This window comes from Schistocerca piceifrons, chromosome 8, assembly GCF_021461385.2.
Source record: "Schistocerca piceifrons isolate TAMUIC-IGC-003096 chromosome 8, iqSchPice1.1, whole genome shotgun sequence".
NCBI classification, from domain to species: Eukaryota; Metazoa; Arthropoda; class Insecta; order Orthoptera; family Acrididae; genus Schistocerca; species Schistocerca piceifrons.
The window spans coordinates 314,195,676-314,221,610 of record NC_060145.1 but is presented as its reverse complement, the minus strand read 5'-3'; the positions used below and the strand labels follow the sequence as shown (position 1 = coordinate 314,221,610).

Genomic DNA, 25,935 nt, shown 5'->3' with positions numbered 1-25,935 from the left:
CTAGTCGTTCACTATGAGAGAACGAGAACGCTTACTGACATGCAACAAACTTTACACATATTTTCAAACCCTTACGAGACTTTTCTCACTCACACCTCCCCCAAAAAGATAAAAGAAAAAGAAATTTATCGTTTACTACGTTTTTGCTGTTCGTACAGTGAAATTGCCGCATCAGGCATGGCCTTTTATTTATTACTTCTTTAGTAACAACTCTATTTGCAAAGTATTTTGCATATAGTGTCCACGTATATCACTGGATGTACTTGCTAAAGTATAACATTTTATGACGTACAGTTCAGGAGACATAACGTCGTAAGGATTGATCTGCGTGAAAACGAAACTGCAGGTTGAATCGTTAGAGGTACAGGTGAAATATGTAAAATATATGGACATAATGCGTATGTGGGCTATTTCTGGATCTATTTTTACCGAACTTGGTACACATATTACTGTCGATAACGTAGAGGGAGAAGGGGGGAGGAGGGGGAGGAAGAGACAAACAGAAAGGTGGAAGAAGGAGTTGATGGGCACAAATATAGGGAAGGATGAGATATGATGAGAGAGGGAAAGGGATAATGGACAGAGAAAGGGAAGAGGAAATTGGGAGGAGGAAATGGGCAGAGAAAGGAAAGAAGAGAGAGTCAGAGAAAGGGAGAGGAGTAGATGGACAGAGAATGGATAGAAAAGGAAACGGATAGAGAGTAGGGTATGAAGTTGATAGAAAGGGGAAGAGGAGATGGACAGAGAGTAGGAGGTGGAAGGGAGAACAGAGAAAAGGGGAGAATTAGGCGGACAAAGAGGGGGGAACGAGAAGATTGACAGAGGAGATGGACAGAGCGAGGGAGGAGGAGGAGATAGGCAAAGGAGAGGGAAGAGGAGATGGACAGAGAGTAGGAGGTGGAAGGGAGGAATGGGAGAATGACATGGAGAAAGAGGGGGGACGAGATGATTGCCAGAGGAGATGGACAGAGCGAGGGAAGAGGAGGAGATAGGCAGAGGAGGGGAATAGGAGATGGACAGAGAGTAGGAGGTGGAAGGGAGGATAGAGAGAAGGGAAGAATGAGGTGGACAAAGAGGGGAGGACGAGAAGATTGACAGAGAGAGGGGGAAGAAGGAGATGGACTATTAGAATTGGAATAAATACATACCCGGGCAACGCCGGCAACACAGAGATAATGGTAAAGCAGTTTCTAAGGCTATCAGTTTCTGGAAATAAATGGCATTGCCATATGTTTTTTATATCTCTGTGATTTAGCCAACGCACTTTGTTGCAGTTGCAAAGATATATTTGGACAAGTGTGTTTGTTTGTGCTAAGGCAATGACCTGTTACTGGTGGACTGTTGGTTTTATCCTGGTGTTTCGCACTTCACTCTGTTGTGTATTTATTTTTCTGTCTGAAGGTGAGCTTGAAGTTGCCGAGACAGCGGACCTTGACGACCGTTCGCTAATCAACGAGAACTATTGACGCGCAACAGTGAGCACGCAGCACTGTGTCGACAGCGTCTCCGCAGTGCATGAATGATAGTTTTATACTTTAGTTCTAGAAAGGCTGCCTAACAAACGAGACCAAGTGGAATGTCTCTGCAACTAATAGCGCGTAGCTTGTCTTTTTGATTTATTAAAACATTAAGGGATAGAAACAGTAATTTCTGAGAGTGAGTTGGAGATAGAATACCTCTTATGTTAAGTAAAGTCGTTGTTGACTGGTTATTCAGCGGTCTGACTAGAAAGACTTTCGTTCTTCGCCCACAGTGCTAATGGAAATGGAGCTCCATAGACCGCTTTTGAAGTTAGGCGTGAGAAAGAAGCTGAGATTAAAAAAAAAAAAAATAATCCTGTACGCTGGGAGAGAAAGTTTGCTAAGCTTCAGGAGACCAATAACAGGATAAATAGTAGGATAAAAAAGAACAGCAGGCTATAGTTAAAGAAGGGCGGGAAGGATTGCTCAAAAGCATTCCGCGGAAGACGTTGTTACAGCTTGCCACGGTGCTAAGACGTCACCAATTGCAACAAACAGCGTCCGAGACAGACATAGTTTGTGCGAAAGAGATTGAGCACTTTTAGCGTAAATTGATGCGAAGAGTAGAACCATTATTTCTAAGAAGGCGCGATAATCTCGTGGTAGACGCTTTAATGTTAAAAGAAACAAGGAGAAGATGAAGTGAAATAACGTGCTGTAAAAACGAGAGAGAGTGAGTGCTTGTCGGAGTAATCATTGCGTAGGAGTACATTATACATCATTAGCGTCGCCGCTACAACTTCAACGAGTGACTGGCAGGAATATTGTGTGTATATCTTGTCCCATAGCTTTTGGAGTACTCTATGCCAGTAACTTCCACCTCCGACTCTTTAAAGAACCCAATTTTCAGTTATAAAATAACTTCAGACGACTGATTACTGTAAGAAGGAGTTAGTGTGTTAAATGTTTGATGTCAAACGTGCAAAACCTTTATGGTTGAAGACGCAAAACCCTAATTATGTTGGTTTTATTAGTTTTGGCTTATTCGTCAACAGAGAAACCAAAAAGTTTAGAAAAGGTTTGAAATAATTTTTCAGGTTTGTTGGAAATTGCTAAGTACACTGAACCCTACTCGCATACAGAATACAGAACAGTAATCTACGCTAGACAGTTAAAACACTAACTCTTCATCAAGGGAACGTGAAATGTTGCTCGCATGAGATGGCTGACGACTAGGCGGCTTAAAATCCTTCCAGGGATATTCCAGCCAACATTTCCATACGACTTTGCCTACAGTCACTTTCCTACTTGGCGCGGGCGCGTTTGAAGATAGGCGCTATTGGCTCCACACGTACGTCAGATAGTCACAGATTTTTAACCATTACCTCGAAAACAGAACGGTACTTAATTAATAGTTTGTTTGTTTATATGTACATGGCCGTAGTCCTGGTACACAATGAAATCCGCGCGCCGCAATACTGTAGCACGCCACTAGAAGAGCCAAACACATGGGTTGGATGAAAAGTAGTGGCAGCATTGTTATGATTCATACCAGACGTTATTGGCAGACTTGCACCGTATTACATGTCTTCAATATAACCACCCAGCATCTAGATCACTTTCCCCGGCGCATATGGAAGGCGTCGCACATCGTCAGCGCGTCCATCTCTGTCGATATCTCGCAAGGATGATGTTTTCTCTTGTGTTGTGACACGTGACACGAAGAGGTTCCATCATTTTGACGAACAGGTCGTCATCGAATGGGCTTATATCTGACGAATATGGTGGATGTTCCAATATCTTCCATACCCACGAACGCAGTAGCTCCTGCGGGACGAACGTGATGTCGCAAGAAATTGCAGTACTAGGCTGAAGTGACCGCCTGTTAGGGCGCTTGAACTAGCCTCCCGCACTTTCAGACAGTACGCACTGCAACGGACTCAAACATAGCTGTCGCCGCTCGCTGCACTGCTTCATCTGACGATCTGCTATCAGCTACAGACAGCGAGCATGCCATTTGCCGAACGTCTTTCATGTTACAACAGTGTTTCCATTACTTTTTATGCTACGTTAGCAAAATGGCTCAGCACGATGATAAAGTGGAGTATTGTGCGGTAATTCGTTTCCTGCGTTTGAAGAAGAACATCGCTGCAACAATCCATGCTGAGTTGGTGGAAATTTACGGCAGCAATCCACTGTCGTATGCCAGGGTGACAAGGTGCTACAGACTCTTCCAGTGTTGTCACATAAGTCTGAACGACGAAGAATCGGGAATCGCGAGAGAAATGGAGACAATGGTGCTCGATGGCCGATAGCGAAGAAATGAAAATCAGTCATGAACCAGTTTTGAACATTTTGAACGGGATTTGGGATATGACAAAAGTTGTCGCCCGCTGAGTTTCGCGATTGCTCACACCCAATCAAACCGACCGCGGATCCGAGGATGCAGAATAAAAACTGCAGCTTTGTCATGCCAATCCAGATGAAGCTTTTAGCCACCGTGAACGAGATCTGAATGCGTCATTGCGACTCCGTACAGAAGAGCAAAGCGAGCTTTGGAAACATGTGTATTCACCACGACCGAAAATGGCTAAGACACAACCATTATGTCAAGGTGATCATAAGTGTTTTTGGGACTGCCATGGTGTGGTGCTAACAGATCGTGCCCCTAAGGGGTAAACCGTCACGGGTGTGTTTTCGCTCGAGCTCATTTTGTACAGGATGCAATCAAACTTGTTGATTGTTTGGGCTATCGAAATTTGCTTCATGCTCCCAGTATTTTCCTGACATGGCACCCAGTCACCTCTCGGATGAAAACTCTTATTTCGTAGTAGTCGTTATAGGATCACAACGAGGTTATTTTCGAGATGGTACGTCTCCCGTACAGCCTAAATAAAGACTTCTACAAGCAAGGTATTCGCCAAGCCATCCTTTGTTTTTGGGGAAAATGAATAGCATTAAAGGGTGGATATGCAGAGAATGTTGACTGGAATACTCTACTTCAAATTCTGAAGGTGGCAGGGGTAAAATACAGGTAGCGAAAGGCTATTTACAATTTGTACAGAAACCAGATGGCAATTATAAGAGTCGAGGGACAGGAAAGGGAAGCAGTGGTTGGGAAGGGAGTGAGACAGGGTTGTAGCCTATCCTCGATGTTACTCAATCTGTGTATTGAGCAAGCAGTAAAGGAAACAAGAGAAAAATTCGGAGTAGGTATTAAAATCCATGGAGAAGAAATAAAAACTTTGAGGTTCGCCGATGACATTGTAATTCTGTCAGAGACAGCAATGGACTTGGAAGAGAAGTTGAACGGAATGGATAGTGTCTTGAAAGGAGGATATAAGATGAACATCAACAAAAGCAAAACGAGGATAATGGCAAGTAGTCTAATTAAGTCGGATGATGCTCAGGGAATTAGATTAGGAAATGAGACACTTAAAGTAGTAAAAGAGTTTTGCTATTTGGGGAGCAAAATAACTGATGATGGTCGAAGTAGGGAGGATATAAAATGTAGACTGGCAATGACAAGAAAGGCGTTTCTGAAGAAGAGAAATTTGTTAACATCGAGTATAGATTTAAGTGTCAGGAAGTCGTTTCTGAAAGTATTTGTATGGAGTGTAGCCATGTATGGAAGTGATACATGGACGATAAATAGTTTGGACAAGAAGAGAATAGAAGCTTTTGAGATGTGGTGCTACAGAAGAATGCTGAAGATTAGATGGGTAGATCACATAACTAATGAGGAGGTACTGAATAGATTGGGGAGAAGAGAAGTTTGTGGCACAACTTGACTAGAAGAAGGGATCGGTTGGTAGGGCATGTTCTGAGGCATCAAGGGATTACCAATTTAGTATTGGAGGGCAGCGTGGAGATGAATACACTAAGCAGATTCAGAAGGATGTAGGTTGCAGTAGTTACTGGGAGATGAAGAAGCTTGCACAGGATTGAGTAGCATGGAGAGCTGCATCAAACCAGTCTCAGGACTGAAGACCACAACAACAACATGCAGAGGACTGACATCGCTACCATGTTCCGTGGCGGCAGCTCGGTTTTTTCGAGGTGGCAATTAAAACCTTATGACTACCCCGCACATGAGTTGCGTCACGTGACTCTGTGGCGCGAATCGAGAAACAGTTCGTGTACTGGGTACATGGGCCTTCACGAGGCCTCCGCGGTAGTGGGCGTCTGGCGGCTGGCGGCTATCGGGTTCATAGGTCGCTGCCCCGAGCGTGGCCCGCGGCGGCGAGGCCGCCGGATGAAAGCGAATGGCGTACGCGGGCAGGTATAGGTAGACCCGAGCTTTCTCCGCCACGCATCTGGGTCAGCCTCGGGCACGCACTGCCCATCTGCCGACGCACTGCTCTCCGAGTCTGCGCCCGCAGACTGTCACTAGGTCAGCTGTCTGCTAATATTAGACATGACTACTTTCATCACAGTCGCCTACAAATGTGTCGCTGTTGCTGTTGTTGTCTTCAGTCGGAAGACTGGTCTGATGTAGCTGTCCTCGCTAGAGTGTTGTACTGCAGCCTGTATCCATCTGAACCTTCTTACTGCAGTCAATAGTCAAGCTGTGGTCTCTCTCTACAATGTCTCCCTCCCGGTCTCCCACTCTTGACTCCATTACCAAATTTACTACTCCTTGATGCCAGCGTGTGCCCTATCAACTGGCCCGTTCCCTTAATCATATTGTGCTATAAATTTCTATTTTTTCTCAGTTGATTTCGTACCTCAGAAATAGTTGTTCGATCTTCTGTAACACCAATTTCAAGAGCTTCGTATCTTCTCAAACCTCGATGTCACCTCACATTTTAATTCATTGATGAATAATTATAACTGTTATATAGGAAAAGAAATCCGTCCTGAACTCGACCTCATTTTTCTGCAAAAGTTTGATAGCAAAAAGTCCGTTTAAAAAAAGGAAATTGTTTAGAAGAATATTGTATTCGTCGGCACGTCATATGAAACCATGTGGATCTATTGGCGGGAATCAGAACGTGCGACGTAAGAAAGCTAAATTGCTGGGAAGCGGACGCCACAGCAGTGTCAGTAGCATCAAAAGACAAGAGAGGCGGGACAAAAGAAGAGGCGAGAGCACTAAATGTGAGAGTGACGACGGTGAATGGTACGGGAGTGCTATACAAACATTGAGATATACTGAGATAATACGACAGAACACTGAGGGCTCAAGACGGGTGTGACAACTGAGCAAGAAAATTATTGAACATTTTTTACTTTAAAAACGTGGTGAACAAAGTGAAACAATGTGTTGCAGTCAGTGGTAATAGTATATGATAACAGTAGGTGCCAGAAACAAATTGGAAAATTTCATTAACCAAGATTCAAGTTTGCCTGTCGCAGATTCTCTCAGTAACTTTTCCTGACAGTCGGGTAAGAAAAATCACGTGAACAGATACAAAAAATTCTACAGCTACATATATACTCCGCTAGCCACCAAGCGGTGTGTGGCGGAAGACACAATTCGCGCCAAAGTCATATTCCCTCCCCCCCCCCCCCCCTCCCCCCTCTTGTTCCACTCGCGGATCGCGCGAGGAAAAACGACTGAACGCCTCAGTACGAGCTATAATTTCCCTTATTTTTGAATGGTGATCATTGCGCGATTTGAAAGTTGGAGGTAGTAATATATGCTCTACATCCTCGGTGAAGATCGAATTTCGTAATTTAGTGAGCAGCCCCTTCCGTTTAGCGCGTCGTCTATCTGCAAGTGTGTCCCAGTTCAAACTTTCTGTGAGATCAGTAACGCTCTCGCGATGGCTGAATGTACGTCATGAATCCTGCTGCTCTTGTTTGGACCTTCTCAATCCTTTGAATCAGTCCCAACTGGTAAGGGTCCCATACAGACGAACAATAAGACTGGACGAACTATCGTATTGTAAGCTATTTCCTTTGTTGAAGGACTGCATCGCTTCTGGATTCTACAAATAAACCGCAATCTAGAGTTTGCCTTACCCGTTACTTGCGTAAGCTGATCATTCCATTTGAGATCGTTTCGAATAGTCACACCTAGATACTTGACGGATGTTACCGCTTCCAAAGACTGGGTATTTATTTTGTACTCTTACATTAATGGAGATTTTCGCCTAGTTATACGCAGTAGGTTACACTTACTAATATTGAAAGAACTGCCAGTCATTACACAACGCATTTATTTTTTGCAAATCCTCATTTATTTGTTCACAACTTTCGTGTGATACTACTTTCCTGTAGATTACAGCATCATCGGCAAACAGTGTAATGCCGCTGTTAATACCATCAACCACATCGTTTATGTAAATCGTAAAAAGCAGAGGACCTATTACGCTGCCCTGGGGCAGACCTGAAGTTACGCTTGTTTCTGTTGAAGTCACCCCATTCAGGACGACATACTGCTCCCTGTCTGTTAGAAAACTTTCTATCCAACCGCATATGTCATCGGATAGACGGTAAGCGCGCAGGTTTTGGAGCAAGAGACAGTGCGGAACTGAGTCGAAAGCCTTTCGAAAGTTGAGAAATATAGCATCAGTCTGGGAGCCGGTATGTAGAGCCTGTTGTATATCATGCACAAAGAGGGCCAGCTGTGTCTCACATGGCCGCTGTTTCCTAAAACCATGCTAGGTTCTGCAGATGAGCTTCTCCGAGTCTAGAAAGGTCATTATGTCTGAACACAAAATATGTTCCATGATTCAACTAAGCATATGAAAACTAACGCTTGGCAGCTCATAAACGATTTAATAAAATAACATCACATTGTATATGGCGACACATGCCAGGTTTTTTACAGGTGAAAATACCATAAACAGTTTATAACGAAAGCACCCATTATACGTAGGTTCCCGTGCCTCGACAGATAAAAAGCAAAACTTTATACTTGCGTTCTCTTGTTGTCTGAATTTATTTCCTGTGCGCCCATGTCTGCTAGCCTTGTCCCCTATTGTAGTCATTTCGGCCAGTTCCCATTTGTAGGGAAAGGTGTTTTTGTTCGGCATGAAGCTGATGCGCCAGTCTTACTCTACTCCTCTTGAATGGGTAACGCCCCGTCGAAAGCAAGAAACGAACAATTAAATGACTATTTTGGGGTGCAAGAAGGAGTCATGTGTCCTCTGGAACAGAGCTAGAATTTTCCTAGTGTGCTTCAGAAGTTGGGAGAAGGTGATGCTTTCGTGGTCAACCGAGTTATTTCTTGCACTACGGAAATCGGAGAGTATCCAAAAGTGCGTTCCTGTTAGTGGGTGTCAGTCATCCTGTGCAGAGCTCAATTAACAGAGACCTCAAATTATGTTGAGGATGGAAGTAGCTAGTTGTTCGATGGTCTTTAGAGAACGAGTTGGACTTTAAGAGGTTTTCGTTGAATCCTTTATATTCGTATCGGCGGAAATTTGAGTGTAACACTTTTAAGTGATTTTCCTGTTGATTTTGGACTATATTCCTGTTTTGTTGTTGTTGTTATTATCGCCAGGAGTTGCTAGCAATCGCCGGCCGCTGTGTCCTTGAGGTTCTAGGCGCTTCAGTCCGGATCCGCGCTGCTGCTACGGTCGCAAGTTCGAATCCTGCCTCGTGAATGGATGTGTGTCATGTCCTTAGGTTAGTTAGGTTTAAGTAGTTCTAAGTCTAGGGGACTGATGACCTCAGATGTTAAGTCTCATAGTGCTTAGAGCCATTTGAACCTAGTGCTTAGAGCCATTTGAACCATATATATATTTGCTAGCAATCACTTGCTGACTGCGATGAATATTTTCCAGTCCGGTGCTCGAATCTCGGATTGTTTCCTAAAAGTAGATAATAACCGGTGAGAGGTTTAACCAAGTCACCGGATCACTCTGGGGCTACCTATCGTTATTTAGAATGACAGATAATGTAGCAAAGCAGATGTTTAATTCGGTACGCCAATAATCGTTGCCGATTAAACCCGCGGAGCAGAACATCGCTTAATCTGACTCGCGCGCCGCCACGGAAGCTCAGAGGAACGAATGAAGGTAACGTTTCAGATTGTCCATCGCCCACATCTTGCTTCCATACAAGGCGAGGCTACAATCCAGACCTTCAAAAAAGACTTCCTAACACGTAAATTTTGGTCGGTGTTATAATTTTTTCCTTTAAGGACATTACATATTATGCTATGAGACCGTGACACTCCTGTGTCCGATTATATTGTTTAGTACCACAGGCTTATTTTGGTCTGATAGCCATCTTCAGGGACAACTGTCATAAACCTATTTTCGGCTTTGGTTGCAATTGAAAATGCGCTCGACCCGGCACGCTGCAGGTTACTGAGGCAGGGAAAGTTCACTGTTTTCTTTGTGAACAAACAAGCAAAAACAAATTATGAGTCTTCGGAAATTTTTCTACTCCTTTTGTTTTAAATGTTAAAATAAATGAAAATGAATTAAACTTAAAAATGAACGTTCTTTTGAGCTACAGTTTTAGCCTAGTAAAGGAATATGAATGCTTAAAACTATGGTAATACTTTTAACTTAGCTTTTGGAGGAGATAGCCTTACTTCGACTTTTTCTTGATCCTTCCATGATCAGTCACAATTTATTAAATTGAACTCTCAGCTATTCGAAACTTTTTGGAGGTTCCACGAACTTCACTTTATCACGGGTCGACTGTTAACTAAACATGCATTACAGTACAAAGTGCCATTCAATAATATTATGTAACAGGGGTCGAGACAAGAGACTGTCGAATGTGTCGATACAATACCACCTCACGGGTGTGATAACCAATGAACCGCTCCCGCTGAGCCACGCTTCCAGTGGCTCCGTACCACGAACGCCCTCCGCGCCGCGATGTAGAACGCAGCCACACAGCCCACTCGCACTCAGAGCCACTTCGCTACGTGACGCAACGCAGACGCTGCCTAGTCGTGACTCCAGCACCATCGTTTGTGCTTTAGTTCAGAAAGCCTCTTCCTAGCTGCAGTGGGTCTTCATGTGCTTGGAGAAACACAAGTTAAGTAAATCTTCTCTCTACTGTGTTAACTTATTCGCTAATCATTTTTGCTCCCGTCCAGATTTTCTACAACGCCAGTTGCCACACCACTTTGTAGCCTACGAAGTCGTACACAACAGACGTTTGTTGCAAAGCGCCTTCATGATGTCGCAGTTGTAATGGTCAGCATGTAACACACCATTTCCGGGCCGCTCCCGTCGGTATGGGGGCTACACTCCGGCCTTGAGATAATGCACCGGCCTTCCCCTAAGTGGCTAAATGTGTGGTGGTTCGAGCCGGACCGGTTGTTTTCAAAGGCGAGGATGGCCGTTGGTTCTTAACACATTTTGGCAATTAAAATGCTGAAAATGTTGGTTGGAGGCAGCGCCTTAGACCAGTACGACCGGCCGCTGTGGCCAAGCGGTTCTAGGCGCTTCAGTCGGGAACAGCGCTGCTGTTACGGTCGCAGGTTCGAATCCTGCCTCGGGCATGGATGTGTGTGATGTGCTTAGGTTAGTTAGGTTCAAGTAGTTCTAAGTTGACTGAACTGATGACCTCAAATGTTAAGTCCCATAGTGCTCAGAGCCGTTTGAACATTATTTAGACCAATACTGTGAGCGTAAGCGGCAAGTGCCTAAGTGAAGCACCTAAATTCTGCTATGGAGGCTGATTGGCTGAAAGTACTGCATCTTACAAGAGTTTAGTAGTTCGTGTTTGGAACTTGCAAAATCAGAGTGTGCCAGCAGCCTCTGCGAGGGTAGGACAGGAGTTGTGGGCCCTTTGGGGCGGGCGGAAGTTTTACAATTACTGCATATGTGAGGTCGGGAATGAGATCACCAGTGACCAAGAATGTCGTTTTCTGGTTTTTATGAGAGGGGATGCGACTTAGTAAGTGAGAATTTGCTAGGTGGACGGAAGTATCATATCAGAACATGGAGACTTGAGCTAGCTGGAGGTAGCGTCTGTTAACAACGAGGCGAACTTGGCGAGGTCTTACAGAAGACAATAAATATTAATTTTTCTAGTGAAGAATTGTGGTATTTATTATGTGTGTGCTTTTTTTCTTTAAGTTTAGATGGTATCCTGCATTGTTTATGGAGGAGACACTGGAAAGCGGTTGGAGACGGTTAAGTTACGGTTTGCGGTGCTCTTTTTCCAATATTGTGGTCGGGTTTTACAGTGCTCTGAAGATAGTTGCATTTCTACAGGGCATTGGTTAATGGTAAAGGAGTAGTGGCGATTTTAATACTGGCTCGCGGATCAAATCAAGGCTGAGGATCATTGTTAAGACTGTAGCAGTGCTGAGAATTAAGTCATGTCCATCAACAGTTGGATGGGACAGTGGTTGTCAAACTGCGGTCCGCGGGGCGCATATGTCCCGAATCGAATATTTGCCCGCCCCGCGGTTGTTAGTCGCATTTTATAATAATATGCGTCTATCAGCTAACTAACATATCGAAAAATAGTCAACTAACGTTAAGAGAGTCTTGAGAGAGTAGTTTTCCTGCTTAGTAACAAACTAAAATACTTACAGAAGCAGAAATCTTTCTAGGTGTGCGTAATTTTAATTGACCTCGATGAATTCGGTCGTGAGCTAAGTAAAGCTGACCGCTTACCATAGGAGTAGAGGGGTAAGTAGCGCGGCAACTGCAGATGTGAGGGGAAATCTGCTGCTGTTTGTCTTCTAGTACCTGAAACTCACGGGCTAGTGCGACTCGTACCGATCAGCTGTCATGGAATTAGCTTTGACACGGAAATAACATGGTTTCTGAATACTCATTATCTTGAGAATTATCTTGAGAATTATCTTGAGAATTATAACTCTAAAAAGATTCTCTGATAACGGAGATATACAAACAAATAAATTAAGTAGAGTAAATCGTGTATTATCAATCACGGGGTAGGTTCCTCTGAATGGAATGTTACGCTTATCTGTAGCAAGGAAAATTAAATTAGTTAATAATGTTGCATACAGTGCAGTGAGTAGAAGGAAATTGGCATTTACAATATTTATCAAACTTTTATAACGGTGTCTCATATTCAGTAGTGCATATAAATACAAGTGCAAATCGTAAAACAGTGAACACTTCATGACGCAATTACTCTGTAGCAACTGTTAGATCGCTGAGATTGGCAGCTATCTGAAACGGACCACAGTCGACACGAAGTGATCCGGATGGTACTGACTTTTAACGATCAGTACTTGGAGAATGATGAGCAACTTATGCTGTCCTTGCCATAGCTAGATACTGGGGACTCATGACATACTTATTTATGTAGGTTACCAATTAATAAACTGAAGTGACAAATGTTATGGGATAGCAGTGTGCACATATACAGATGGCAGTAGTATCGCGTACACGAGGCACGAAAGGGCACTGCACTTTCGGAGCTGTCATTTGTACTCAGATGATTCATGTGAAGAGTTTTCCGACGTGATTACGGACGCATAACGGGAAGTAACAGACTTTGAACGCGGCCCACAGTGTCAAGAGTGTGCGGAGAATACGAAATTTAAGTCATTACCTCTTAATACGGGTGACGCAGTGGTCGACGCCTTTCACTTAACGACCGGGAGTTGCGTTGTTTGCGTGGAGTTGGCAGTGCTAACAGGCAAGCAACAATGTATGTACCAACTGCAGAAATCAATGTGAGACGCACGACGAACGTTCCGTTAGGACAGTGCGATGAAATTTGGCGTTAATGGTCTATGACAGCACACTATCGACGGGACTACCTTTGCTAACAGCACGACATTGCCTGGTTGGACCCTAGACGACTGAAAAACCGTGGCCTAGTCAGATGAGTCCCGGTTTCAGATGGTAAAGCCTGATGGTAGGGTTCGAGTGTGGCATAGACCCCATGAAGTCATGGACGCAAGTTGTCAACAAGGCTCTGTGCAAGCTGGTGGTGGCTTCGTAATGGTGTGGGCTGTGTTTCATTGGAATGGCCTGCGTCCTCAGGTCCAACTGAATCGATCATTGACTGGAAAAGGGTATGTTCGGCAACTTGGAGACCATTTGCAGCCATTCGTAGACTTCATGTTCACGAAAAACCAATAATTTTTATGGATGACAATGTGCCATGTCAATGGGTCACAGTTGTTGGCGATTGGTTTGAAGAATATTTGGATAATTCGAGTGAATGTTTTGGCCACCCAGATCGTCCGACATGAATCCCATCGTACATTTACGGGACATACTCGAGAGGTCAGTTCGTACACAAAATTCTGCACCGGCAACATTTTCGGAATTGTGGACGACTATAGAGGCAGCATGGATCAATATTTTTGCAGGAGACTTCGAACGACTTGTTGAGTTCATGGGTTGCTGGACCACAACTGGAGAGAGGACCTCCGTCGCTATATTAGGAGGTGTCGCACGACTTGTAATAGATCCGTACAAATGCGGCCCGAGATTTCGCAGGATTATGGAACATATATTGTGTTCGAACATTATGAATTACCTCGAAGAAAGCGGTCTATTGACACGCAGTCAACATGGGTTTAGAAAACATCGTTCTTGTGAAACACAACTAGCTCTTTATTCGCATGAAGTGTTGAGTGCTATTGATAAGGGATTTCAGATCGATTCCGTATTTCTGGATTTCCGGAAGGCTTTTGACCTGTTCCACACAAGCGGCTTGTAGTGAAATTGCGTGATTATGGAATATCGTCTCAGTTATGTTACTGGATTTGTCACTTCCTGTCAGAGAGGTCACAGTTCTTAGTACCCCAAGGTAGTGTTATAGGCCCTTTGCTGTTCCTTATCTATATAAACGATTTGGGAGACAATCTGAGCAGCCGTCTTACGTTGTTTGCAGATGACGCTGTCGTTTATCGAGTAATAAAGTCATCAGAAGATCAAAACAAACTGCAAAACGATTTAGAAAAGAACTGTGCGAAAATTGGCAGTTGACCCTAAATAACGAGAAGTGTGAGGTCATCCACATGAGTGCTAAACGGAACTCGTTAAACTTCGGTTACACGATAAATCAGTCAAATATAAAGGCCTTAAATTCAACTAAATACCTAGGTTATTACGAACAACTTAAACTGGAAGGAACACAGAAAATGTTGTGGGGAAGGCCAACCAACGACTGCGTTTTACTGGCAGGACACTTAGAAAATGTAACAGATCTACTAATCAGATTGTCTACACTACGCTTGTCCATCCTCTTTTAGAATACTGCTGCGCGGTGTGGGATCCTTACCAGATAAGACTGACGGAATGCATCGAAAAAGTTCAAAGAAGGGCAGCATGTTTTGTATTATCGCGAAATATGGGAGAGTGTGTCACTGAAATGATACGGGATTTGGGCTAGACATCATTAAAAGAAAGGCGGTTTTCGTTGCAACGGAATTTTCTCACGAAATTCCAATCACCAACTTTCTCTTCCGAATGCGAAAATATTTTGTTGACACCGACCTACATAGGGCGGAAGGATCACCACGATAAAATAAGGGAAATCAGAGCTCGTAAGGAAAGATATGGGTGATCGTTCTTTCTGCGCGCTTTAGGATATTGGAATAATAGAGAATTGTGAAGGTGGCTCGATGACTCCTCTGCCAGGCACTTAATTGTGATTTGCAGAGTATCCATGCAGATGTAGACACCAGTAGTGGCTCTTGAGCAAAACAGTTTGGCGACCATTGGATTAGGAGGAAGTCTACGGGCAATAAGTTGCGTAATTTGTTTCACGAGCCTCCGCACGGCGGACTCTATCCCCGGCCACGAGTGAGCTTCGTGCTATGCTGCGGAATCTCCTATAGACGACAGATTAGAAGGAGCGTTTCTAGGAGTGTTAGTACGGTACCTTCGTATTCATCTTGTCGTTCTGATATCAAAATTCAATCATTTGGTTATATCAAAATTACAATTATTGGCTCCCTTCGTGGGGTTGAACTTTATTCTTTTTAAAAACACCAAGTGATGCAGACTAGCGATACTCACGTCGGGTAGTGGTCGATCTTCTCGCAGAAGGTGGCGCCCGGCTTGGCGCAGGACGGCGTCTTGCCGGGTGGCGCGGGCAGGAAGGGGTAGCTGCGGCAGCCGCCGTAGTGGTCGCACTGGGGGCTCGACGCCAGCGGGGTCGCCGCCAGCAGCACGCCCAAGACCTGCAACCGAGCCCACCACTGCACTACCTCGACACACCCTTTGCTTATGGAACAATTTTAATATACTGCAGAAGAAAAATGCGACACTCTTAAGGACAAGGACAATGTAATTTTATTCACAAGTGAGGTGTCATTGTAGGACTGTACTGTATAATAACGAATTCAGACCAAATGAAACAAACATGTTTCAGTAAAGAGTGTCCAAAGAGTCGTATCAGTACACAGTGTATCGCCCTCTAGCTGCAACACAGAGGTGCATTCTTGCATGCAAGCGATCATAAATGTGCCGAATGGTGTCCTACAATAGATTGGCCCATGCATCTTGCGCCTTTTGTTGCGGTTCGGCACTGGTTCTTACAGGCTCTGGAGAACGAGCAAGTTCTGTCCCAACGTGTTCAATTGGCGACAGATCTGGAGATCTTCCCGGCCAGGGCACATCGCGTAGAGCAAGTTGCGGCGCAACAGCCGTATGTGGGCGTGCATTGCCCTGCTGAAAAAGTACATTAACTTCCTGTCGAAGAAATGCAGTAGCATGGGGATAACCCCCTGTGCACTGGTTACTTTACTGTGGAGAAGCACCAAATGCAAACGCGAGCTGTAACTAACGGTTCCCCACACCATGAAGTCTGGTGTGGAACTTGTGGGTCGTGGGCGAATGCACTCTGGAACAGACAGCTCACCAGGTCTACGCCATATACGTGTACATCCATCACTCGTAAACAAACAGAACTACTCTCATCACTAAAGACGATAGAGCACAATTCCACTCTCCAGTCAAATCTTTCACGTCGTCGGATTTGCCATTCTTGGTGGTGTGGTGGTGTCGATGGTAATCTGCCCAGAGATACAGTTGATCTTAAGCCTGCTGCAAGCACAAAGTTACCAATATTCGCTGTCGACACAGCAAGCGGAACGGATGGTTGGGTTTCGTCCCTGGATGATGTTCGGTCGGCCACTGATTCTCGCACAGTGCTTCAATCCTGAAGTGCGTCGGTACTACGCGGACGTCCAGAGCCTGGTCTGCAGGTGTTCCACAGGCCGCTGTCGAAAGCAGCGGCACGCTACCAGTACTCTGTGCTAAACACGTGCAGCAATCCGTAGATACGTCATTCCAGCTCCCGGAGGCCCAAAATGCGATGCTTATCAACATGAGTATGTACTTATTGGTGGGACATGGTTGTACCCTCGAATGAATGCGGCAAAAATTGTTCATCTTTAAACTCGGTACAGTTACTGGCTACAGGCCTTCAAAGCCGTCGTAAGTGAATCACTAATATAACAACCCTTCAGTATGCACATGTTATACCCTGGTGCCACTGAACACAATTCTTGAGAGAGCTGTATTTTTTTCCCGGCAGTTTAAATCATTTCCTCGCCGCCATGTGCGCCAGCCCAGTCCACTATTGTACTCGCCGCGACCAGTTTCCATTTGCAGGGTGAGGGTGTTTTATTTGGACTGAAGATGATGGGCCGGTCTTTTCCAACATTCTCCTAAATGGGTAGTAGTTGGAGCCGAATACTCTCATTTATTGTTCAGTAATTTCTCGAGTTTGGCTTGTGGGTTCCAACATCACTGGCAGAGAAACTTACGGAAGTCCTCCCAGTAGGGAACACGGTACGGGAGCTCTATTAGCGAGAGCAGGAAATGGTGATCGGAAATGCCTACGTGATGCTCCTGATTCTAACTGATTGGAAAGCCTCAGAGTTAAATAACTTCGTGTAGCGGTTTGTAACTTGCGACATCAGGGATCAGTCGGTAGTCCTCGTGGAACGTTCAAGTAGTGAGCGCTCTGGGGTGAAAGTGAATTTAAATGGTGTATTTCAGAAGTGGAGAGAAGGTGATCCTTCATGAATAGGAGGAGGAGATTATTGTTTGATGTCCCGTTGACATTGAGTTCATTAGAGACAGAACACAACCTCGGATTAGGGAAGGATGAAGAGCGAAATCGGCCGTACCCTTTTAAGGGAACCATCCAGGCATTTGCCTGCAGCGGTTTAGTAGGAAAATCACGGAAAACCTAAATCTGGATGGATGGACGCCGGTTTGAACCGTTGTCCTCCCAAATGCGAGTCCAGTGTTCTAAACACTCCGCTATCTCGCTTGGTCCTCCGTGGTCAGTCGGGTTATGTCTTCCAGTGCAGAAAGCTGAGAGAACTGGCAAGGGCGTTCCCCACATGTGGGTGTGGACTGCTCAACTGTTTTACAATTTTGGTGAGTGCCGTTTTTTGGTGGGTGTGCAGACGCTCAATAGGCGTCAAATGAGAGGCGAAACTCGAGCTTTCGATGACTACCAATCGTCGTCATAGTCGTGACTAAACCAAATTGCCAGCGTCGAGACAACGTTTCCGGAATCCGCAGAGAGTCCTAGCTATTCGAATTTCTATGAAACGCAGTAGTCGCAAGGCGGCACCACACTCACCGTCACATTTTAAACACCTTAAAATCTGAAACTTTCTGGTACATTAAAACCGTGTGCTGGACCGCGAATCGAACCCGGGGGCCTTTAGCAGCCAAGCGCTCTACCGACTGAGGTACCAAAGCATTACTCAAGACTCGTCCACACAGTGGTGCTTCCCCAGTACCTCATATCCTAACATCCAAACTTCTCAGAAGTTCTCCCGTTCCCAAGCGTTAGCTAAATCGTATCTCGGCGAATTTCCTTCTTCCACGAGTCCTTCTTCTGGAAGTTGGGAATCTAGGAGATATTGGCGAAAGTAAGGGAGTGAGAGTAGGGCGTGAGTAGTGCTTGGACAGCTCAGTCAGTAGAGCACTTGCACGCAAAAAATACAGATTCTCGGTTTGAGTCCCGGGCCGGCACACAGCTTTAATCTGCCAGGAAATTTCGTAATAGCACACCATCCGCTGCAGGGCGAAAACCCCGATTAGGAAAATTTATTTATTAATGACCTTTTTTATTCTGGAATGATCCCATCGTTTCCTGTTTTTTTTTAAAATTGATGGATGTAACCAAATTCTCTTATGATTTACATTGGAGTATCAACGAGGGATGTGGTTTTCCTAAACCCCTTAAGACAAATGCTGCAAAGATCTCTGTCAACAAGCGCCAAGCGATTTCTTTTGCCATCCTTATCCAGTCTAGTTAATTCTATGTCCTTAAGGCCCCCGATGCTGACAGGATGTTACCTCTCAACATCTCTACTTTGCAACATGGATCTTTAAGTTTTTCGCAGAATGACTGGAACAAAATGCCTTACAGTTAGTGATCACGCTTTGCAGACCATAGGAAAATGCTATTTTCTGAAATTGTATACTAAATCTGTGGTATAAAGTCCAGATTAAATCGAAAAGCACAGCTGCAGTAAGTAGCAGTGTACAACACTGATACCAGGGCGTTTTGTAAGTCTGATGATACGTCTTCCAACGTACGTGTGAAATAATGTTCCTGAAAAGTTTTCCGTCGAGCATTGTCCGAAGAGACCGAATTTGTTGCGAGTATGAAACCCGTCACTGTGGTTTAGCACTCTCAGCTGCAAATGCTTGCGCTGACAACAAGTTTCGGTTTGCGGTTAACCCGCCAGTAAGCTACACGGGATGAGGTCTTTGTAGTCTGATCACTTTGCTGTTCTCAACAAGAGAAAGAAAAAACCGAATAGCTCCAACGATTATTAACGTATAATTGAGATTTCACAGCAGTCTGCTCAAACTGCTGTGCGGAAACCAGCGGCGCTGCAAGCCGCTTTTGTATACAGGTTATTTAGAAAAAAAGTATCCGTAGTTCTTGCATAAGAAAGTGCTGGTCAAAGCAGTTGCAAATTTTACTGCAGTCTAGAGCGGTGCAGACAGCCAGAGGACGGAAATCTTGCGCAATGGGGTAGAGTGTTATGGTAATTCAAATATATAGGAAAACTAAATTTCTGGAGGGCGACATCACTAACACCGTCTGACCAATCATACAGAAATTATGGTGTCGTAATTATTTTCATTTTGCTTTATTAATGACTCTTTTAGTCTGAAATATGTTAAATTGACTGATATAACGCTAAACAAGTATGGTGATGATAAATTTTGGAATTGTTATACATCTATGATAGGACCTTTTGGTCTGTTAATCAGTTGAAAGAATAAGACGGAAGCAGGCGTAAGGAAATGTCAAGCGATGCCATTAGGATTTCGAGTGCTCTTTGTAGTAAAGTTATGTGTGTGATGGTGACGGCGTCTTGAAGGAATGGCGTTCATTTTCCAGCAAGGTAGAACAAAAAGTGAAAGGAACGTGTGTGAAAAAGTGCTAGGGTCTTATCGAATTTTTGTATCCACCGCGGAGACAGAAAAGGTCGCAGTTCCGGGTTCTGTTAGCGCCTTGCAGGAATAATTCCGTCACGTGTATTTGAAAATGCCTGTTATATTGTTGGCAGCTGGCCCAAGCAATGATTTTCGGTCTACGACGATTCCGTAGCAGATGCAGTATTGCCTTTTCCGAAACCTAACAATCACCCCTTAATTGATGAATGAAAATCAAACAAAGTGCGAAATGAAAGGTGGGTTGCGGAACTAATGATCAGAATGAAAAAAATGAATGCAAAGTGCAATTCTTTTAAGAATTAGTTTTCGCGACGGTATTTTTATTTTGTGTGTTACTGGACGATCAGTGTATAAACCATTTACAAGTATTTTGTACGTTGCTTCTGATAGGTCTCTGACTGCAAAATAAGAGCACACTTTAGAAGCTAAACAAGCTTCCAAAGTTGAAGAGAACGAAATCATCGGAAAAGCTACTAGCTCTACGGAGCGGGGAGTTCTTTGTCTAACATTCCTTTACTGCAATTGCGCCCCCAGCTAAAACATGATACTCGTGTTTTTCTGTTTGTATTTACTTGTTTCTACTTGTTTGCATGCGTGAAAGACTGCATATGTTTGTTTGCGTTTTCTTGAGCCAATATACTGATAACTTCATTTTTTTCCGTGGCGCGGCGTACTCCATCAGGCATACGGTAGGCAGCACAGAGGAATGTGCCTTCCATCCCCAACAAGTTGAGAGCTCGTAAGAAAAATGTGTTTGAGGGATGTGACTATGAAGGCGGAACCAGTGTGTAGGTGGGCAAGGGAACAGGAGGTGAAACTGTAGACATTTACCACAAGGAACTTTCACTTATTTTGCGTTTTGTTTTTCATAATTATGTGAACAGTGTAGCCATAAGAATCCAGTAACAACAATGACAAATATTAAAATCGTTATAAAATGTCATTTTTTGTGTGAGCTTCCCAGCTGCGTGTTACTGAGGACGCTGAGCTCCAGAAATGTGAGAAAACAAGTACCAGTGACTATAAAATTCGTGACCGACGTAGCGCAAAACCTACAAGTAAGTTCTTCCAGCACCCGTTGGACAGTTTAAGGATGCCTGTGGGCGGGACAAAAATACGACTGCGTAATGGTGGCCAACTTCAGGTCTTTATTCGCGACTGACAAAAAAGGCCTCAATTAAACCCGCCCATCGTCCTCTTGCAAACTGTATAACGCGATGCTGGACCCGTGAAGAACTGAAACTTCCTGCCACGTTAAAGTTGTTTACTGAACCTTGTCTTTCGCGGACAATGCTTTAACCTTCTGAACTATCCAAGCACAACACACGAGCCATCCTGACAGTATTACATCTACCAGAACTTGGCCCAGATTCTAAACTTCAAGAACCTCTTGTGGACCAAGGTCTCTTAGAACAAAGGGTATTACGGAAAAATTTCTTATCTATAGCCTTTGCAGACGAATCTTTCTCTCTGAAGCGGAGTGTGCACTGTTTTGTACTTTCTCGCCAAACCTGGACTCGAATTGGGAACTTGGTCTTTCGCGTGGATGAGCACAGAATTGTACCGAAGAAGTGGCAAGATAGGCCCCCGCAGAGGGCGTAGGTACAGAGGGGGAGCAATAAACTTAAAAGAGGGAGAGAGAAGAAAGACTGTGTAAGAACTAACTAGCAGTACGTGAATTCTTCTACCTCCTACCTCCGAGAAGAAGCCATTCCCTTGGCCCACGATTATAAAAACACGCTGCTGTCGCCGTCTCATTTCTCCACTCTTATTTCGTCCAAGCATTCTGTTTCTGGCTAGGGTTGCTACCTCAAATTTGTTCTAATTCTGAGTGCGTTCGAAGGCGATCCATGCAGGCTGAGGAAAGGGGAGGGAGGGGGGATTATAGATCCTGAACAGTTGATCAGATGGTATACAGAACATGCTACGGACAGATCCGTGTGGAGGATTATGCAACTGTTCGGACTTTTTATTTGTCTGGATAAATTGAAAACACATTTTAATAAACTTTATTTAAAATCTCCTAAATGGACACTGACACGTAGGTACTTTTGTTCGTTTTATATTAAAGGAACGGTAGCAAACACGGTTAAACGCTCTACAATAAAAGTCATATTTTCTACACTTCTTGATTGAGAACAATAAGAAGGCACCGACAATCGACATGAACGTCTCTATAACGCGCTTTCACAAATCCTTGTTACTTTCCTATGTAATTTACATCGTAGTGGTTGATCGGTACGGGGCTCACGCGTGCTGATCTTTAAAGCTGTCTTATCGTCGACCGACTGTATGTGGCCGGAAAATAATCCGATTTTAGCAGAATGTCCGGGGTTTTCGAAGTCTGTGTCCGCCTTCGGCAACTTAAGTGATGTCAGGCATACGTTTGACCGAAGGTTTATTTTCCGATTTCTAGCAAGTGTGGACTGGAGCAGGTCGCCACGTTTGAGGAAGCAAGTGAAAACGATAGCGAGGATACGTGACTTCCTCCAGCCAGTACTTTTGCTGCTCCCAAGATTTGGTTTGTAAGATCTCCCGTGTAAGTAAAAAAGGAATTCAAAAATTATAATTGATAAATTACGGGAATTATTAGTCGTTGTACGTACAGATACCATTTTCATCTTACAATAATTTGAACCCTCATGTAAACAAACGAATGCTCTGCCATTGTTCATTGCCTGCATTGCTCAAGCATCTGGTGTTGCAAGATCATAGGTCTTTTTTTTAAAATTTCTCGTGTGCTTGGAATTCTGGCATATACTAAAGCACCGAAAGCCTTAAGTTTATTTGCTGATCATTGTGCTAAATGTTTAAGCCATGTCGTTCTTGTATCAAATCCCACTGGATAGTCGGCTTCGCTGTGCCTGCCAGTCGTGTCGATACGAACGTGTCGTTCGTACGCCAGCATCTGATCGCATAACAAAATTGAAGAAAGATTGTTTTTAGGGTTTGGGTGAGGGGGGTGGCACATTTGACAGTTCTCCATACGGCTCTGCCCGAAGCATGTCCTGAATACTATCGGATGAAAAGTACGTGGACACCCCTATATGATGCGGAATGGTCAGTTAGATATCAGAAGAGGCGAACCAGCCAGTATAAAACGAGTCGGGGAGCATTCTGTTGTCAGTAAAGAAACGGTAATAGCAGAATGGTGAATCAGGAGAGCTCAGTGACCTCGAACGTGGACTAATCACCGGATGTCACCGGAGTAACAAATCCACCAGGAACTTTCTAAAGCTAGCCAAGTCGACTGCTGACGATGTGATTGTGAAGTGGGAATGCGAAGGAGGAACCACAGGTAAAACAAGAACAGACAGACCACATGTGCCGACGGGCAGGGAACGTAGACCATTCTGGAGAGTGGTTGTAAAAAATCGCGTGAAATCAGGAGAAGGAATCACTCGTGAGTTCCAAATTGCTACCTGCAGTCGCGAAAGTGCTATTACTATTCTTAGGTAGTTAAAAAGAGGGGGTCCAGTGTTCGAGCAGCTCCTCGTAAGCCACACGATTCTGTAGTCGGTGCTAAGCGATGCTTGTAGTGTAAAGAGCCGACGCCACTGGGCAGCGAAAGAAAGCAGTGGTTTGGGTTCCTGCACGAAACATGCTATAGCTTGTGGTAAGCCGATGCAAGGCAGTGAGAGAGGCGAAGGCCTCGACACGCTACCTGCCATCATGTGTGGTGCCAACAGTGAAGTATGAGGAGGTGGCGGTACAGTATGCGAATGTTGTTCGTGGCCGTGGAATGGTCCCCTTGCTGCGCTTAAGAAAACGATAAATGCACAAGGATATGGTCACATTTTACAGTATTATGTGCTGCGTAGAGTAGAGGAACATTTCGGAGACGATGATTGTATCAGAATGACATTGCACCCTATCATAAAGCAGCATGTCTGAGGCAACGCTTTGCGGTCAGTGGCATTTTTGAAATGGACTGGCCTACTCAGAGTCCCAACCCTAACGCAGTGGGACAACTTGAAATGAGCTGAAGCGTTAAGTTCGCTTCAGACCCAGTGTGCAACATCAGTACCTTCTCTGGTATTAGTCTTGAGGAGGAAGGAGCTGCCAGTCTGCCACAGACATTCGGACACATCTTCGTAAGCATCCCAAGCAGAGTACGAGCCGTCAGGAAGGCAACGTGTGTCCGAATACTTTTGGTCAGGCAGTGTGTGTTATACTGGTAAACCGTTTCTGGTTGTTGGCGGGAAAACGCTCTTGATAAATGAAAACGCTCTCAGGGGCAGTCGAAGTGAGCAGCGCGCCTGGGATGCGCTTTCGCCGGAAGCGGCGGTAGAGGCATGCACTCCGCCACGCGCCGGCTGACAAAGACAAGAGTGCCGCGGGCTGAACTACCGGCGGTCTGCCAGCAGCATACCTGCGCGAGTCCGAGAGCTGCGATAAGGACACGGCGCTCCCAGCGAGGCCGGGCCTGTGCCGTGCCGTACCCTTCACTCTTACACCGCAAGGCGTAAATGGACCGGCAAGCCGAAGGAGACAAAATGCCAGATCCGTCCAGAATGCAGGCCGGACAACAGCCTGCCCGCTGCACTGATCGCCCCAGGCATTGTTCGTCACAGACTTTAGGCTTTCCTCCTCTGCCGTACTTAACGGCTAGATTTCTACGTCTACATCTACACTGATCAGCCAGAACATTATGACCACCTACCTAATAGGCGCTATGTCCACCTTTGGCACGGATGAAAGCGGCGACACGTAGTGACATGGAAGCAATGAGGCCTCGGTATGTCCCTAGAAGGAATTAGCACCACGTCTGCACATACACGTCACCTAATTTCCGTAAATTCGGGGGAGAGGGCGATCTCTGACGCCACTTTCAATCAGATGTATTCGATTGGCTTCAGATCTGGGAGTTGGGAGACCAACATATCAATTGGAATCGCCACTGTGTTCCTCGAACCACATCATCACACTCCTGGACTTGTGACATGCCGCATTATCTTGTTGAAAAAACATGATCGTCATGAAGGGCTGTACGTGATGTGCAACCAGTGTACGATACTCCTTGGCCGTTGTGGTGCCTTTTACGAACTCCACTTGATCCATGGATGCCCACGTGAATGTTCTCCAGAGCATCATGGAGCCGCCGTCAGCTTGTCTCCGTCTCACCGTACATGTGACAAGGATCTGTTACCCTGGAAAACGACGGATTCGCTCCTTCCCACTGGCATGATGAAGAGCGTATCGGGATTTATCAGACCATGCAACGCTCGCGATCACTGCGCCAACGTTCAGTGCTGATGGTCACATGCCCATTTCAGTCATATTTGCCGATGTCGTGGTGTTAACATTGACACATTCATGGGTCGACGGCTGTGGAGGTCTACGTTCGGAGTGTGCGGTGCACGGTGTGTTCAGACACACTTGTACTCTGGTCAGCATTAACGTCTGATGTTATTTCCGCCACAGTTCGCCGCCTGTCCTGTTTCGCCAGTTCGCCCGGCCTGAGACGTCCGACGTCTGTAATGGGGGGTGGCCGCCCTACCCCCACGTCCCCCAAGTCTGGGCGTGGTTTCACCTTGGTTTCGCCACCTGTTAAAGACACTCACCAAGCACTCCTCGAACACCCGACAAGTCGTGCAGTTTCCAAACGCTCCTCGTGCCGAGCCTCCGGCCCATCAGAATCTGCCCTCGGTCAAATTCAGATAGATCGCCCGCCTTCCCCATTTTAAACACAGACATCGCACTCACTGATGCTACATGTACAGTGCGTGTGTTTGAGTAGCAGTAATTTCTGACCAGGTGATCTTGATGTCACCTGGACGAGTTTATATCGATAGTAGGTCGGAGGTCATAATGTTCTGGCAAATAAAATAAAAAATTTCTCCGTTTAATAACAGCCATTATGAAAAATTTCTCTCATTTACGTGTCTCCCAAAGAACTAATGAACCTGTCAGTACCACACGCCCGCTTAGACTCATGACGAACTTAAAATGGCGGACAAAAAATGGCTCTGAGCACTATGGGACTTAACTTCTAAGGTCATCAGGCCCCTAGAACTTAGAACTACTTAAACCTAACTAACCTAAAGACATCGCACACATCCATGCCCGAGGTAGGATTAGAACCTGCTACCGTAGCGGTCGCGCGGTTCCAGACTGTAGCGCCTAGAACCGCTCGGCCACCTCGGTCGGCCAAAGTAGCGAACATAAAC

General features: G+C 45.0%; 1 protein-coding gene across 2 annotated transcripts in view; it reads right to left on the bottom strand.

Moving 5' to 3' along the window:
• The window catches only part of LOC124711613 (protein spaetzle 5), a 301,170-nt gene that overhangs the window by 83,813 nt on the left and 191,422 nt on the right, over positions 1-25,935 (bottom strand). For both annotated transcript variants that reach the window (XM_047241778.1, XM_047241777.1), the window contains exon 2: positions 15,341-15,504. In XM_047241778.1, coding sequence (XP_047097734.1) covers positions 15,341-15,504 — 164 coding nt within the window. The remainder of the gene's footprint in view (positions 1-15,340; positions 15,505-25,935) is intronic.